The following is a 17775-nucleotide window of genomic DNA, read 5'->3' as shown; positions in this document are numbered from 1 at the left end:
AGCACAGAATTTTAGTGAAGGGGCAAGCTGAGAAATCATTTTGTCTCCAATTACATCCCATTAACTCAAGCTGTGTCAAAATATCCAAGCCATTTCCTGCCTTAGCACACTTGGCTCTAACCTCAACTCCGCCTTCAGGACTCTTATCAGATGTTTAATTACTCATCAGGAACGCTACTCCCCTGCCCCGCACCCGCCGCGCAAGGGAGGTTGGGGGAGCTGGTTGTTAATGCAAAACTCTGAGAGTAGGGTGACCAGTTGTCCCAGTTTGCCTGGGACTGAAGTATGTATTTTGCTGGACTAGGGGCTTCCAGTGCTAAAACTAGGACAGTCCCAGGCAAACCAGGATGGCTAGTCACCTTAAGTGTGAAGGAAGACCGGGAGCGCGCCCTGGACAGCTCTAGGAGAGCCGATACTATGTGTCTTGTAGCATCACGGCAACATGAGGGACCAGGGAAAACCCAGGGCAGCAAAATTATGACAAGGCAGAGATCTCCCTGACAGCATCCCAACAGCAACAGCAAATACCAAATTGTGAAGTGTCTCTCATGCCCCTAAACAGAACCTCTCTCTGATTATTCACCAACTCATCTGGAAAGCAAAGGACAATGGGAACTTACTGTAAAAACGTCATCATCACCAAGCTCAGCCTCATTGTGGATGGTGGAAGATGATGTTGTTGAGCCTAAAAAGACACAAAAATCACAAAAAAGTGTTTCTAAAGAGGATAAGTCAAAGCCAATCATTTAAAAAAGTATGTTTAAATAAACCACATCCTATTCCTTTCACATGTGAATCACCAGCAGAAATATGTTACCTGGGAACTAAATGCTTTTAATTTACCCTTAATTGACTTTAGCCAGCATGTTCCCTAAATGAACTTTGCCTACTGTTGTTCCCAAATCAATCCCTCAAACTCCCTCACTGGCCACTGGAGACCAAGTACACAGAGAGGCACCACAGAGGCCAGCAGCATCATGACCGGCCTCCACCAGCGACCCCCGTGCCCCCACTGTGTAGTGGGAAAAGCAATGGATGGAGAACTCCGGGTTGGACGGGCCACAATCTCACTGCATAACTGGACTTAGAGGTCAGGGCTTTTCATTTACTCACGAGGGGATTTGACTAAGTAGCTAGTATGATTGCTTCCTGTACTGAAATTCAGACACTGTACTCTAAACCCCAGATTGTGGGAGCCACCTTCTAAGCTGATACCTGGGCAAAGAGGTTTTCTCTTGCAATACTAGGGTATCGATGAGTTTTCTTCGTTTTTGCGGGCCAACATTTAGGTTCATTTAGGTTCATGTCAGAAAACCCAGTTTATTCCATCAGGGAAAAAAATGGTCATTTAGGGTTCAACTGGTTTATCTGTTCAACGCTTTCTTCATTCTGGTAGGCAAATCACTATAACTTCCCCTTTTCTTTCCTAATACCACTCCGTAATGTGTGGATCAAATCAACTGACGCTGTTAATGGCCAAAAGGAAAAACATACTTAAATTTGCATAAGTAGGGCTTCCCTGGTGGCGCAGTGGTTGAGAGTCCGCCTGCCAATGCAGGGGACACGGGTTCGTGCCCCAGTCCGGGAAGATCCCACATGCCGCGGAGTGGTTGGGCCCGTGAGCCACGGCCGCTGAGCCTGCGCGTCCGGAGCCTGTGCTCCGCAACGGGAGAGGCCACAGCAGTGAGAGGCCCGTGTACCGCAAAAAAAAAAATTTGCACAAGTGATAGATCTACCAAAAGGGAAATTTAGTCTCTATCTTCTCCTTTTCTTCGTTAGGTCTTACAAAATGTACATTTGGAAAATATTTTGCTATTACATGAAACTGAAATCAAAAGACTTGCTCAGAAAGAAATGAGAAACATTTACATTTCCAATGAGGGATCACAGGAGGAAAAACAAGTCCCACAATACCCTGTGTGCAATTCCTGTTGATCTCTGAGGATTTTTCTCTACTATTTGAATTACTCTAGTCAATCAACGTTTAAGGCAAGTTCGATAGAACAGAGCTAGGTAGAGTGTATACAGAGAAAAAAATAACAAAAGAATCAAATTTTGTGTGTAGCTTCAGTGACTAAGTGCGTGGACATACTGCTTCTACCAATAATACAGGATACTTTCTCTTCTAAACATTTAAAAGCTATGTTTAATAACAAGATTTTAAACATTTGCCACTTGTGTCAGATCTATGATGTGAACACTGGCTGTTACTCATTTTGGCCACCCTGGGATTGCAGTTCCCTGATTCGTGTTCCAGCCAGAACCGTCTCCCTGCTGATGTTAAGAGATGGTTCTTTTGCTTTTCTCTCTTCCCCCAAATCCGCAATGAAGAAAATGACTTCAGAACATATTTTTTCATATACAAATAAAACATATATTCTTTTGTGATTAATCTCCCCAAATTCTGAATTTGGCTTTACCGTGCCTTGCTTAATATTCCTTTCTTCACAGGGCCCTGGCTATGGAAGCTTGAACCCTTTGATTTGATAACTGAATGTGTCGAAGTGGAGAATTTGTGTGTTTGGACTCTGTGGATTCTAGAAAAGCCCACGAGAACTCACTGCCCAAGAGCCTTCCAGGCCACGATTAAATGCAACACAGTGTTTACCAGCTGCTCACCCAGGGACTAAGGAGTCACAGATCCCTCTGCCTTTTCAGTAGCAGACGTACCCCCTGGGCTCTCCTTACACAACAGTGGGAAGGCATGGAGATTTCTGGGCCCATTAGAATCTATTCTCCACCTCTGGACCAAATCTGACCAAAGCTGTTTCTCAATAGTCAGGGAAAGGTAAAACACATCAAAAAGTCATTCACATGGAAGTCTAGAACTTGTCTTTTCAGAGCAGAGTCTAAAAACCAATTGGAACCACTCGTTACTCTGAAACCCATCTCCTTTTCCCCTGCACTGTCACTTAAAGTTTTTTTCTCCTTGGATGTTCCTAAAGTTTTGGCCTCTACTGACCTGGCCCCCAACCTTCCTGCAAATAATCCACAAATATATGATGGCAGACAATTCAGATTAAAAAGAACCTGGAAACCTCCCATAGTCCCGCTGAGGATGCAGTAATAAATTCAATACCTTCTATAAGGTCTTCAATTGCTTTCCTCACTCCCCTGTCAAAGGCTCGAGCATCAGCAGGGCTTTGGAAAGTAAGTCCAAACTTCCTATTGTCGACCTTCCAGTGATGAAAGGTTGGGTTGGCTTTGGTGTAGACCAAGTCCTTTCTCACATAGCATTCCAATACCACCTGAAGGATTGAAACACACAGGCGGGTTACTTGTTAAATCGTCATGATTGTGTCTGGTTACAAAAAGCTAACTAGGAACCATCGTCCTTGGTGGCAACTAACGAAAACCCTCCCCTCTGCCTTCACGTATCTTTGAAGGCTTCTTGGAGGAAGGCTTTGTCTGCCTCTGTTGACCATGCACTCCTTGCTACCCCGTACCCTTGGTGGTCCTCCCTTGGTGGATTCTCAATCTTCCTTCTCCTGTCCTAATGCGTGTCTCTCAGTGACCTCAAATTCAACAAGCTGAGAAAATAACTAACTTGCTCTGAAAATTCTGCCCCTAGTAACTTCCCCTTATCTAGCAATGCCAACCCCTCTCTTTTCATTCTCTCTGGCTCAAATCTCTGTGGTTTTCTTTTGCCTCTTCGGCTTTCTCTATCCCCCGTATTATTATTCACCAAGTCCATTTCATTTTTCCTTCAACATCTTTTGTATCAACCCCGTTTCAATTGCTACTACCGTGATCTAGGTCTCTACTAACCTTTTATCTGGATTATTAGAACAATCTCCAAATTTCTAGCAATCTCGTCTCAGAACGGCCTTTTGACTAAGCTATGACTTTGAGCAGATTGGCTTAGACCTTTGACCTTTTTATCTCTAAAGCGGAAGCAACACCAACGTTATCAATGAACGTACACATGAACATGCTTTGAAAACACCAAACAGTAAGAAACCTAACAGGGCCACACATGCTTCCCAGTATATCGCATTATGTTTTACTCTTTTATTGACTTCCGTTTTTGTCACCTTCACAATTTAGTCCTTGGTTTCATATTATTCTCTACCAGTTTCGTGTGCATTAGTTTTGTTCCCCTAACTAGACTGTAAAAGATCAAGATGTTTTATAAAATAACTCCCTCTGTGTGTAGAGTGCTATTGCGGGTAGAGATACCAGAGTTTAAGATTATAGAATAAAAGAGGCATTGCAATCATGCGAACGTAAACTCCAGTCTTTATTCATAGAAAGCTCCAAAATATTGACAATATTTATTTCTATGGTTCCATTATATATATATCAAAATGATTTTGCTAACTTCTACTAGCTTTGATCTTGTTCTGGCAAACTTCTACATTTAACAAAATGAGATCTTATTAATTTTTTTTTTGATCTTATTAATTTTTAACTAAGTGAAAGAATCAAGGCCTGCCTAAATTAATAAAAATTCCAATTAGAGAGAATATCTTTAAATGAGTACAACTTTCAAGAATACATCTAGGCAAACAGAAATTAAACATTGCCTAATAAATGTTCCCTAACTTAATAGATGAGAATAATAGTCAAATTGGCATATCAAATAGCAGTCCCAGTTAACTTTATTCCATTGTATTGAATGAAGACAACAGTCCCCTCGCACAGTTCTATTTATGATTAAATTGCTTACTATGGCCATTTTCCCCTAAGAATAGCACAATGATTAAATGTCAGCCCAGCCCCATTCCAAATTGGGGATATCCAAATAACCAAGGCTTTAACTAACAAATGTTATCTATTTTAGAATTTAATAGTCTCAATGCAAAGTCTCAAAATAAACTTTTTTGTAAAAACAAAGACTTCTGGATTTTTCCCTATTTTTTGGGTGAAAAAAATTAGTCTTTGGTTGACGTTTTCTGTGTTTAAGATTATTCCAAAGGTACATCTTCCTAGAGAAGTGCAATAAGTTCTTAGAAAAGTAAAGTTCAGCCACCTAAATTATGTGAGGGGGAGGAGGCCAGATACCACTTCTTTGTTCTCTTAAACAAAATTACATCATTACCTATCTAAGTTTAATGACAAAAATGAAAACGTTCAAATGCTTTCATCTTCCTAACAGGTATAAGCCCTCTAGTAAAGTTTTGGCATAATAGGTATCAATCTTCTAAAGTGAAGTTTAGGCATTGACTTAAAAGTTGAGAAAGGCTTTTAAAAATAGCTTTTTAAATCAGATGCGTGGGGAGACAAAAAGTGATTATATATTCTTGTTGGAGGTTTCAAAAAAATCGATACAAGAAATCCATATTGTAGAAGATTTAAGTAATTTAGGTGAGTCCATGAAGGTTCCATTCTTGCCCATCTCACCGTCCCTAGCCTCAACGCCTCTCCCTTCTCCAGAACTGCCCACTGTCGGTATGGTAGACACAACTCCAGTTCCCTTCCTGCAGCTTCTTTACATATGCATGTAAGTGTGTGTGTGTGAGTCTGTTTAAATGTAGCCAAGCCTATAAATTGGTCTTTAACTTGCCTTTTTCCCCAAAATGTGTCTTGGAGATACAGGAAGGTAAAAAGGATTCTGTTTAGTGGCTGCATAAATAATATTCCTCAGTACGGATATATTAAAATTATTCAGCCATTCTCCACACTAATGGGCATTTAAGTCATTTCTAATTGGTTGCTTTTACACTGTGTAATGCTGGAATGAACATCCTTGAACATGTTCTCAAAGTTTGGTCTCTTGGGAGCCTTCCCTCTGCACCCCCAGGTCCTTTCACGGGGTCTGGGATGGCAAAACTATTTTCATGTATTAAGATACTTTTGCTTTTTCATTGTGTTGCCAGTTCTGCTAATGGTGCAAAAGGAATGGTGGGTAAAACTGCTGTGCTGAGGCATGAATCAAGGCCAGGCAGTGGCACCAAACAGTACCAAAGTCACCGGATTCACCACTGTCACATGGTCAAAGTAAAAAAGGCCAGTCTTACGTAGGATTGTACTTGACGAAGCAGTTAAAAATTATTACATCTTGACCTGTGAATACACATCTTTCATCTCGTGTGATGAAATGGGAAGTACACATAATTGGATTCTCATATCTGCTTCTGCATTTGATCCGCTGTAATACGTTGCTTTGGCTGAAGTATGGGAAGAAACTCTGGCTTTGCACAAATGTGTAATTAGAAAAGGGAAGAGTATCTCTCATCCTTCTTACTTCTACTGCATGGGGAAGAATGACGATTGTCTCAAGGAAAAAGGTGTGTAATTGCTGCAGTTGTGAGTTGAACCAACTACTTTCCTCATGGATCACCAGGTTTACTCGAAAGAACAGCCTACAGGTGAACTACGGTTATTCAGACTTGGGTACTTGGAGGACATTTTCTTGAAGATGAACACAGCGAGCCTGTCACCTCAAGGAGAATGAGGAGATATTTGTTGTCAATAATGAAATTTCAACTTTCAAGTGAAAATTAGAATTTTGGACAGCTTCCCAATACTTAAGACTTTTCTAATGAGATCAGTGGTGATATTAAGAAATGTGATTTTTTGATATTGTAGAATTAAATGTATCAACATTTGGAAGATCTGTTTAACTCAGTAAACCATTATTTTCCAAATGACCAATGCATGACGTTACAAAATCAGGAATGAGTAAAAGATCCATGCAAAGAGAAAGATAAACCAGTGGATTTTAATGTAATAAGAGTATAAAAAGGTCATTGATATGGTTTCAGAGTCCACATTTAAGAAACTACTACAAGCCGAGTTTTGGTGTAGCATCAAAGAAGTCTATCTACGATGGTCTGAAAAGGCTATTAAAATATTTCTATGTTTTCCAACTACATATCTGTGTGAGGCTGGATTTTCTTCATGTACTTCAACCAAAACATATGGCCACAGATTGAAAGCAAGAGTAGACATAAGAATCCAGCTATTTTCTATTAAGTCAAATAATAAAGAGATCTGCAAAAATGCAAAGCAATGCTATTCTTCTAATTATTTTTTTTCTGGAAAATAGTTATATAGTTATTTGCCTATTCTTGCCTGTAAAGAATGTCATTTATGCTAACACTACTGTTCAATTAAGATTTTTTAACAATTTCAGTTTTAATTTCTACTATGGTAAATATTAGTAGCTAGAAGCTACAAGATAAAAGCGTTTGGGGGTCCTCAATACATTTTTAGAGGGTAAAGGGATTCTGAGACCAAAACTCTCCGATAACTGTAGCTATCCATAAAGCTCTGCTGTCTCTTTCCATAGGATAGGGTTTAGATGTGGAACTGCCAAGTAAAACGGAATACACACTTTAAATTCATATCCTGCCAAACTGCCTTTCAGAGAGCTTTGCCGGCTGTGACTCCCACCAAATGTGTGTGGGAGCGCTCACAGACCTGCACTGGAATGCAACCTTTTAGATTTTGTGATTCACCTTCATAAGGTAGTTTCGCACAGGATTCATTTCAGAAGTAAAATCCTCTAATCCATCTAAAATAAGATTCAACTCAGAAATTTTTAGTTTACATATAATTTCTCAGGAACACTTGATTGTCTCCGACTCACAAAAAATTATCCAAATAACGACTTTGTGAATGGATACTTGGAACACAGACTTTTCCCGTAGAAACAATGGAAGTTAAGTTCACAGGCGTCAACACAGAAGTCAAGTAACAACAACAAAAACCAATGTGCTGAATTCTAGAACTGCACTACGTTGGAAAAACCACTGACAACAGTTTCTATCAGAAAAGGCTGGTTGTCCCGGTTGGAATACTGGGAACTCTGATACCATCCGTTCTCTGTATTCCCAAAATGATCTCCACCCTCTCCTCGCCATTCCACCACTGAGGGGGAGGGGTGTCCTTCAACAACCCCACCCCATTTGCACAGCTTCCAGGAGGATTCATACCCTCCAGTGGGCAGAAATGCTGCATTACGTAAGCTTGGAGGCCAAAGGAGGAGTCACCATATTGCCGTAAGTGTGTGTGGGGTTGTGTGTTAGGAGTCCCGGATTTACCGGAGTGTGAAACAGGCACAGCGAGGGATGGAAAGATGCAGAAGCACATCTGGGTGTATGGGTGTGTGATTTAACTACTAGTGGATATAATATATAAAAGTCCAGAAGTGTAGTCACAGAATGTAAGGGGGACAAGAAGAGGGAGAAGGTGATGGAGAAACATGACAGGGGAGGGGATGAGGCACACGATCCTTGTTCAACAGCAACACACACAGAAGATGGTCCACAGCCAGGACTGTCCTATTCCCATGCAGAGCTGGTATGAAGGGACCAGGTTTTGGCTTCACAATGAAATGGTTCCCAGTGCTGGCTCTGCTAATGACTATGTGCCCCAGACTGGGGAAATGGATCACTTCTTGGAGAATTGAGGTTCCCCATTACAAAGTGTAGATAATATCAGTAGTATCCTCCTCCTTCAGAATGTTGCAGGAATTTAACTGAGGTTATTTACATAAAGGGCCTCAAACAAAATTGTAGACGCTCACAATTACTATGGTCAAGTCGGTGGTACGATACAAGTTTACAAATGTATCTATAAAATGAAAGGGCTGAATTAGACAATCTAAAGGCTATTCCAGGTTGACATATTCTGTGACAAACCACAGAAATACCAGGAAAAAATAGACCTAAAAAGATGTAACCATTCAGGTACAATAATTTGCTAACACAAAACTAGTAACAATAAAAATAAAAAGGGAAAAAGGGAAAAAAAATTTTCTAGCAAAATTTTTGTAGGAAAAGAACCCCAACTAAAATAAAAAAGGCAAGCAACAGATTATAAAAATATCTGCAACTATGTTGATGAAGATGAGTATCTTTATTATACTCAGAGGGCATACATATCAAGGAGAAAAATCAGGCCCCAAAAGGTAAATACACAAAGGACACTGACAGATAATTCACAGTTAAGACTGTTTAACAAACAGAAAAACATTTGATCTCATTATTAATCAACAAGATACCGCTGTTACTCTAATCAAATTGGTACAGATTTAAAATATGTGACCCTCAGTGTGTTAAAGAAAATTCTCACATATGCTGGTAGCAGCTCTTTGTACAAGTATCAAAAGTCATAAAAATTTGACCCCTCAATTTATTCCAAGTAAATAATAAGTGTGGAAAATGCAGGTAGATAATACTGGGGGTAGTGGGAAGGGAAGGAATCTTAACATTTGACACTAAGGAGATCCTCAAATAAACAGTGGAAAATCAACCTGATACCAGCAACATGAAAAATTTCTTATGAGAATATCTTATGAGATATAAAACTTTAGGGACTTCCCTGGTGGTCCAGTGGTTAAGACTGCGCGCTTCCACTGCAGGGGTCAAGGGTTCGATCCCTGGTCGGGGAACTAAGATCCCACATGCCATGTGGCCCAAAAAAACAAAACAAAACAAAACCACACCACACACACAGATATAAAACTGTTTACGAGCTCTGATTACAGCTAGGTAAAAATAAAAATACGCACAAAGCGGAAAAAAACTATATCAAAGGGCTACAGGTGGTTATGCACATGCGACTTTGGCTCAGTTTGGGGTCAGTGACAGGGTATCAAATACTGGTTCCCGGCCCCCAAGATGGGTCATCCAGAACAAGGAGTCTTTCTGAATCTTAGTTTCTTCAGTTATAGCTATATAGGCTACTGTAAGGATACAACGATACATCTCAACTAAAGGGCTAGCATTGTACTCAGCCCTTAGGTAAATGCTGGCTAAAAGGTAGTTATTTTACTTTTCCTTGTTAGTGTGGTTACATTGCCTTTATTGTGAATATCTTATAAACAAGAATGTTTTAACTATTTGACTATTATGTAAGGAATTTCTTGAATGGCCATGTTTCTTAAAATGAGCTACATTCTCCCTTTAAATTTTCATTCATTTCATTTTCAGAAATGAATCAAGTGTGAAAATACCATTTCTGTTAATCCATATATAACATTTAGAAATTGTTCTGCCTTATTTTGTAACCTTTATAAACATTAAGAAGTGGTTGCAGAAGAAGATTAAGTTTGTATACTCAGCACATAAAACTCAACACATGCCGCTGTCAAGGGTCTCAAATGTACCACTGACTTATTCCTGTGGTGTCTTTGTATTTTCTCTGTTGAGATCCTGCACATTTTGAATCAATGGTTGGCTTTGGAGTATACATTCCAGGATCGAATACAGATAGGAGCATGTTCTCCCAGATTCAAGGCCACCAATTAAAAACAGACAATTTTCCTTCGTATCATAGATTCCTTCATAACAAAGAACTAGACATCCAGTCCCTCCATTAAACTATGTTATAAACTATCAACGCCCCCATCTTTGTGAGATAATGATTACTCTCCAAAGTGCCTATTTTTAAGCATGTAGAATTATTACACAGGAGTGTAATGCCGCTGCTTTTTGTTACTTTCTTTTCCCAAAAGTGTTTTGTTTATTAGCTTATGAAATAGAAGCTGCAGTATTTTTGAGATAAACATTTATTTAGAAGTAACGTCAGACGACACTTCCTCTTTGCATTCTATCTCTCACCATCCAAACCTTGATGGCATGCTCCATGAATAAACCCAATGTTTAAAAAAACCCTGACTTTACAGCTCACTACGATGTGATTCATAATAAAGAGCGTACTTTCATTTTGAACATCTTGTTACAGTGACAGCAAGACAGCTTAATTAATCAAGACGCAAATAAGACAGCCAAATGCACGGCTTCTAAGCATCTGAGTTATACGGTGTGTAGTAAAAAGTGACTTCGCTGAAAAGCCAAGGTTAGGTTTTGCAATTTGGCGCCAGCCCTGTGAATTCTAACTTTGGAAGCTTTTGCAAGAGTCTGAAGTCAGAGAAAGAAGGAAAAATATACCTACAGGAAAAGGGCTATGATTTAATGTCAAGAAATCAGCCGTTGCTAATTTAACCCACGCGCTGCACGTCTGCCATTACCAGTTTGTCTTTCTGTCGTTCACCATGGATGAGAAAGCCGCTTCGTCCATTGCCTTCGGGGTGCATGACCTTACAGACCCCCACGCGACTGATCCCGCCTCCTTCCTGTGGGAACCATCCCCCGCTGGAGTCATCTCTGGTCATAACCACAGCCTTGACGCGCACAATATAGCTGTCACTAAAACGACAACAACAAGAAGAATGGGGCATGACAATGGTCTGGAGCTGGAGGACACGTTTCACAGTGCAAGGGGACCATAGCCAGCATTTTTGGGACTCATCAAAAGAAAATCTACGCCTGGCAGCAACCTTAAAAGATAGCCTGTATCAATGTTCAGGGAAAAACCCAAACTCTTAAACTCAATATAAAAGTACGTTTAAAAAGAAAAAAAAAAAGACGCCCAGTCATTAAAAAATATTTGTGAATCTTTGAGAATGTATGCAAGCATAACATTCTCCAGTTTCTAGGTGGACATATTAATAATAAAACGAATGAACTTCTATCTACAGTTTGGTATCTATAAGTTCGGAAAGACGAATCTATTAACTTAAGAGGACATTATGGTTTCAACCCTTAAAACTTGGTTTATAATGAATGACCAAGGCTTAACATTTTATAAGGATAATAATCTTCTGATTTAGTGTTAAGTAGACGATAGCCCACTCCTAAATCACAAATTCACGGTGCGATCATTTATATTTCAGTTCAAATACCCTTTACACATGTGTAGCCTTCTGTTTATGATTTTATTTTTTCCAGTCTAAACTTTGATTTCGCAATAAGTTCCTTTGCACATTGGCCAAAAATCCTCTTTCCCCTCCAGAGACCAACTCTAGCTTCTTTTCGTTCTTCATCACTTTTCCGAAACTTATTTGGATTTTCGGCAAGGCCATTAAATTCTCACTTGCTGTTTTCTTTCTTGGAACAACATTGCTTTTTTTAATCCTTCAAACATACATCCCCATCTTCTACATGCCAGGCACTGTACCAGATTCCAGGGAAACAAAGATGCAGAGTAACATAGAACCCTCTCTTTCTATGCACCCCAGGCCCAGTGCTCAGAGCCTTCACTGAGAAAACAGACGCACTCAGAAGAGACCTTGCACCGGTGCCCACTAGCACGCCTACTACTTGGTACCAGTATTTGCTGCCTCCCCTCCTTTAACTGTGCCTAAACGATCCATGATCTAAGCCAGGGCCAACGACTCCACTTAAATATTTTCCATGTGCTAACAGTGCCCCAATTCACATTTACACACCCAGACCTCTTCCCTAAGCTTCAGATCAGTAAAACCAACTGCCTGTGTGATTTCTCTGCTTTGGCATCTAGTAGTCACCTCAGTTAACACGTTTAAGACTGAACTCGTGATTCCCAACTGGCTCTTCCTTTGAAATATATCCAGAACACTTCTCTGACGACTGCAACAGCCTCCTAACTGGCCTCCTTACTTCCCATACCTGCCCAACTTTCTAAGGAAGTCGAAAGGTAAGTCAGATTACGACATTCTATTCAAACTCTCCAAAAGCTTCTTATATCACTCCGAGTAAAAGTCAAAATCTAGTGCATATCTTACTCTCCTCCTTGCTCATCCCACTTCAGTCCCATTGGCCTTGATGGTCCTCTGCATTAAGCACCCTACCTCAGGGCCTTTGCACTCGTTATTTCCTTCTCTTCAAACCCCATTTCCCACTCTTCTTTCCACACACCAACCAGGCTCATTTCCTTAATTCATTCGGGTCTCTGTCCAGGGTTATTTCATTAGAGAAGATTTCTCCGTCCACTTTATATAAAGCAGCACCCTCCATCCCTCTTACATCTTCTCACCGCGCTTTGTCTCTCTACATGCTACTAAATCAACATCTGCCCTGTTTGCCCACTTTTCCCAACCAGGATGTAAACTCCATGAGAGCAGGGACTTTGCCCTTTTTGTTTCCCGCTATATCCTTAGAACCTAGAGTGATGTCTTTCATGTAGTAGGTCGAGGAATGAATGGGTTAAATAGACAATATTTGTAAACAGGTTTTAAAAAATTATTTGTAGCTAAGAAAATCTCTGAGAAAATATAGTGTTCAATACTCATTTGCTTATGAGCCACAACGGCTTAACTGGGATAGGCTAAAGATTTCCTTTTCATTAACAGGAAAACTGAATTTAAAAAGTCACGTGGTTTCTATCATTAATCCATTCACCTCAGGATTCAACATGCATATTCCTTTAGATGAGAGAGATTAAGAACATTTTATAGTATCTGTTTAGTTACATACACACAATTTGAGAATACACTTCCCCCACATTCCCCATTTATTCTAGAAAAACTAAGGGTTCCCAGGATGTGTAATTCTCTAGTATGAAACACAGCTTTCTCAAATCGTCTGTGAATGTACCGTGGGTTCATCCCAACAGGAAATGGCCAAGGTGAGTAACTGAAACTCTACACGCCTCTTGCTAAAACATGCTTTTACTTTTTTTTTGTTGCGGCTGTGTGCTCTTCTCCCTTCCTTTGAAGGGATTAAGTAAACACGAAAAAGGGAAGTTTGCATTACTTATGTTGGTGCCATAAACTTATTTCCAAAGAGTATCATTTATTAGAGATTCAAACAAATACCCCAGCCCCTGGCTTCCAGACGACAGGGGCTCTTCATTTTGGCCTTCGACTGTGGTCTGCAACATCCTCTTTTCCTGCCCTGATTCCTTCCATGCCCATTCCCGAGGGCACAGACTTCTCTGTGGTGCGCTTCTCTATGGTCACACCAGTTTAACAGCTGAACACCAGGTCAACTGTTAATACTGGTGTAACTGATTAGGACCTGGTGTTGAGAGTGGGGGAAAGAAGACCCCCATCTCCTCTGGCAGCAACCCCAATCGCCAGCATTAACTGAGGCAAGTGACTATTGAAAACAAGGCAGGGGGATAAAGTGTTGCACTGAAAGCTGCGACGGGTGTCTGCATAATCCAGCTGCATGGCCGCATGCCAACTGCTTCCTATCCGCGGTGTATTTACGTTATTCAGGCACTCACCCCGCCCAGAACAGAAAGGACAATGAACTCTACTACCAAAAAGGTATAAAGAAGGAAGAAACTCCCTTCCCACCCTCCCTGCCTCTTTCTGGAAAGAATTAAACAACATGCTTAAGCCAGATGCGGGGGTTTGTCTGTGGGGTGCGGGATGAAGCAGGAGAGGCTAAAGCAGATGCACGTCTTCATGTGCACAAGAAAAATGCTGCAGGTACGCGTTAGAAAATCCCCCCAAACGCTACTGTCAACAACAACAATCACCTCATGCTTCTGAAAGTTTCAACTGTTCAACTGGTGTAACTGATTAGGACCTGGTGAAGTTCCAGGCGTGGGTCCAAACACAAACTGAATGGAGCCCTCCCTAGTGTCTGAACTTGAGTTAAACTGACCCTCAGAGTCAATGTCATTACAAATGGTGTCTGACCACCACCTGAACACCACTACATTCTTTATATGCATTTTGAGTAAAACTGGCTTTTTCAAATTGGGCTGGGGATCTGGCCAAACGTGGTTCCTTGAAGGACAAAGCTTTGCACTCCCCACATGCAGCCTTATTTGTAAAAACAGGACTTGCTGTCCTGCAATCACTCAACATGCAACAGAGGTCGGTGACAGCCCATGGCAGGATGGGGAGGGAGAGAAAGAACAATTTTAAAGCTAGATTTTTGTTTTGGGGTGCTGATTCCAAGGTGGCACAAGTAGTTTTGCATCTCAGGCATTTATGTTCTAAGCTGTTCTCCCCAGATTCAAACCAGGCCCTGTCTGGGCCACGTTACAGAAGTAAACAAAGGGATTGTAGGAAACAGTGATGAGGCAGCATTGTGTCTGTAAAGAATGTTCACAGCCAGACAGGTCAGCACTGCCTTGACCTTCTCAGCAGCTGAAGAAGCCTCTTTTTGAGCTTCAGTTTCCTCATTTGCAAAACACGAAGAAGCAGCTTACACCGTGCTGGGATGTCCTGAGGGTTAAAGGCAGTAACTGAGGTCCAGTGCCTGATACAAAGAAGCTTGGTCAACTGTAGCCATCATAATTATTTTTGCTGAAAGGCTGACTTTAATACAAAAGCAGGTCCTTTAAAGACAAGCCTTTCTGGCCCATGAGGACTGGGTTTCCTGACTGCCTGCCTTTTTTAGCTGTCGGAGAACGGGGTGGCAGGGAGGCTTGTCGGGCCTTGGACAGCAGGAGAGCATCCAAAACGGACCTCCAGCAATGATTAATGCAAGGCAGATTTATAAAGAACAGGTCTGAGCCTACATTTCAGGCACACCTGTAGGGAAGCAGTCCGTCTGCCATGTGGGAACTGGCGCTCTGCTCCTCTGGCTCTCCCACTGGCTTCAGAGATAGAGCCTGGAACTTTGACATCCGCCATAAATACTCCCCCCGCCCCCGCCCCCACGCAGCCAGCCCTTATCTGATCACAGGGTTCTCTCCATTATGCTAAACATTACATTCACTTCCTCCCAGGCCTCTTTTCCATCCTTCTCCACGTCACCAGACCTTGAGAGGGATTAGTCCAGATCGCCGCCTGTCAGGCTCCCTTTTGGTCCCAGCACAACCGCGAGCCGCCAGCTGAGCCAAATATAACACCACGTCCTCCAGGGGGACGAGGACCCCTCTTCACTGTAATCACACGCCCGGCCCACCCCCAGTCTTCCTTGAGCCTATAGATTTCAAAAAGCTCTTTGATTTAATCGAATTGTTATGTGTATATAAAGTAATACATGTATGTGTAAAACGTATGTGTGTGAAATACATGTGTCTTGTCATCTTTTTAAAAAGGATCAACAAAATATTTCGGCAGAATCAAATGAGTTGAGGAGCCAAAGAGGCTGGTCATGTTCTATTTAAAAGGGTGGTGGTTTCTTGAGTTTTAGTAGGTATCAACTACTTAAGAATTTTTTTTTAAAGTAGGCTGCGCTGGTTTTAGAAATGTATACAATCCAAACTTTATAAAGTTTGGAAAGGAAAGCTGTACATAATGGAGTTTTATGCATGGTGGAAACGTGGTTTTCAGCTCTGTACAAGCCCCTACAGGTAGAACACTAGCTCTGCCCGCTTCCTGTCAAACAAAATGTGTGTTGTTTGTATGGTTAGGCCATTACGGGCAACAGTGGTAAGAAGAGCATCTAGACGTGCGAGACCCCACAGGAGCCAGTTCTGGGGAAGGCACCTGGCTCTCCTCTCAAATGCAAATGAGCAGCCACTACGAAGCAGAGAAGGACTTTTCTGAACATCAAGTGTTTGCTTCTTAAAGAGAACCGGCTTGCATGATACCAGAGTTGGGGGAGCTAAAAAGTGGGCTAAGACCACTCAAGAGAAAGGCTTCCCCACAGTTAACTTAACATCCATGAAATCAGCCATGAAGTACACTTGACGGAGAGTGGTCTTGGAAACAGCCCTACCCCCATATCTGCTAGTAAGAGCATCCAGGTACCTCGAACAGGTACTGACACCGTAACTTCGCATGCATGGCACCAAGGCCCTCTGCCAGGGACCAGATTCACCCAGAGAAGAAAGCAGGCTCTTCATCCAATCTTCATAGTGTCCCTGCATTTCTGAGATGCTGCAGCTCATCTTGCCCATGCAGAGTCATTCCCCCAGACGATACAGCAGAGCTTTTATGTGTTTTATCTTTGTGATCAATTTATGCAGTTTTAAAATGGCATGTAATGAGTTTTCAGAATGGAACCCCAATATATAACATGGTACCTGGAAGGTGGTGGGTGCTTGCCTTGCAATGACTGGGGATGTAACCTTCATCCAGAAACTAACTGGGCGGAAAGCAGGGGTTCCTGCTTATACTGTGGAGTGTGAATAGGTTTTCCTCCTTTACTATGTGCTGGGCTCAGAATCTGGGAGTGAAGATAACTAGAAAATGTTTTAGGAATCCCCACTTTATTATTATTTTTGGCCATGCCACACGGCCTGTGGGATCTTAGTTCCCCGACCAGGGACTGAACTCGGGCCCTTGGCAGTGAAAGTGCAGAGTCCTAACCACTGGACCACCAGGGAATTCCCTAGGAATCCCCACTTTAATCCTGCATCACAGCTAGTAAGTTCTGCTGTCCTGCAAGGTCACTAGAGCCCTCCCTGTCCAAGTTCCACCCTGAGCCAGAGGGGGAGGCATGGGGCGTGCTTATTCTCATCCTCACATGCCCCATATAAGCCCAGCATCTTTGTTGTTCAGGCTACCTAGCTACCCTGAAGCATATAAATAGACCTACTCACCCACACACTATTTTATACTGCATGTATTAAAAGGGGTTGTTTTCTCCATTACTACGAAGGACATTGCCAGCATGACTGATATTTGAAATAGGAATGATTCTTAAATTTAATAACTTATAAATAATTCCTTAGAACCAATCCTAGGAAGTTGAAGTTTATTAGACATGGGCCTCTAGTACTTTTATTTTCCTACTTAAACTTTAATACAAAAACTCTCCTCTAGAATAACCACTGCAAACTCGTTTCTATGAGCTACTGTTTCCATGATTCAAAATAAATGCCCCTACCTTGTTTATAATATTATGTACAATACTTTCCTTTACATTACAATGTGCATTTTCCAATCTCCAAGTGCTTCCTTTCAGGCCACAAGAGCCAGAGTAGCATGTACACTGAAAATCATTCTCTGGCACGTGGAGCTGAAACACACACCCTGCAGACGTCCATGGGAATGGACACCCTGCCAGCTGTCCCAAGTGGAGGGTACTTGCTGTTCATGGGTCCTGTGACCCTTAATGGCCAAGAAAAGGAAATGAAGCCAAGACACAAAGGAATAAAGATCAGGGCTGGAAGTTAAACATGTAAGCTTGACAGATGCTTAAGAGGCCT

The 17775-nt window shown here is 41.6% G+C and overlaps 1 protein-coding gene across 1 annotated transcript in view; it reads right to left on the bottom strand.

The window, feature by feature from the left end:
- Positions 1-17775, bottom strand: part of SPRED2 (sprouty related EVH1 domain containing 2) — a 119480-nt gene that overhangs the window by 21424 nt on the left and 80281 nt on the right. Inside the window, exons 2-4 of the mRNA XM_060026478.1 lie at positions 10922-11099; positions 3080-3248; positions 621-685 (exon numbers count right to left, since the gene is read on the bottom strand). Of these exons, the coding sequence (XP_059882461.1) occupies positions 621-685; positions 3080-3248; positions 10922-11099 (412 nt within the window). The remainder of the gene's footprint in view (positions 1-620; positions 686-3079; positions 3249-10921; positions 11100-17775) is intronic.

Source organism: Delphinus delphis, chromosome 12, assembly GCF_949987515.2.
Source record: "Delphinus delphis chromosome 12, mDelDel1.2, whole genome shotgun sequence".
Classification (NCBI taxonomy): domain Eukaryota; kingdom Metazoa; phylum Chordata; class Mammalia; order Artiodactyla; family Delphinidae; genus Delphinus; species Delphinus delphis.
This window is presented reverse-complemented; position numbering and strand designations above follow the sequence as displayed.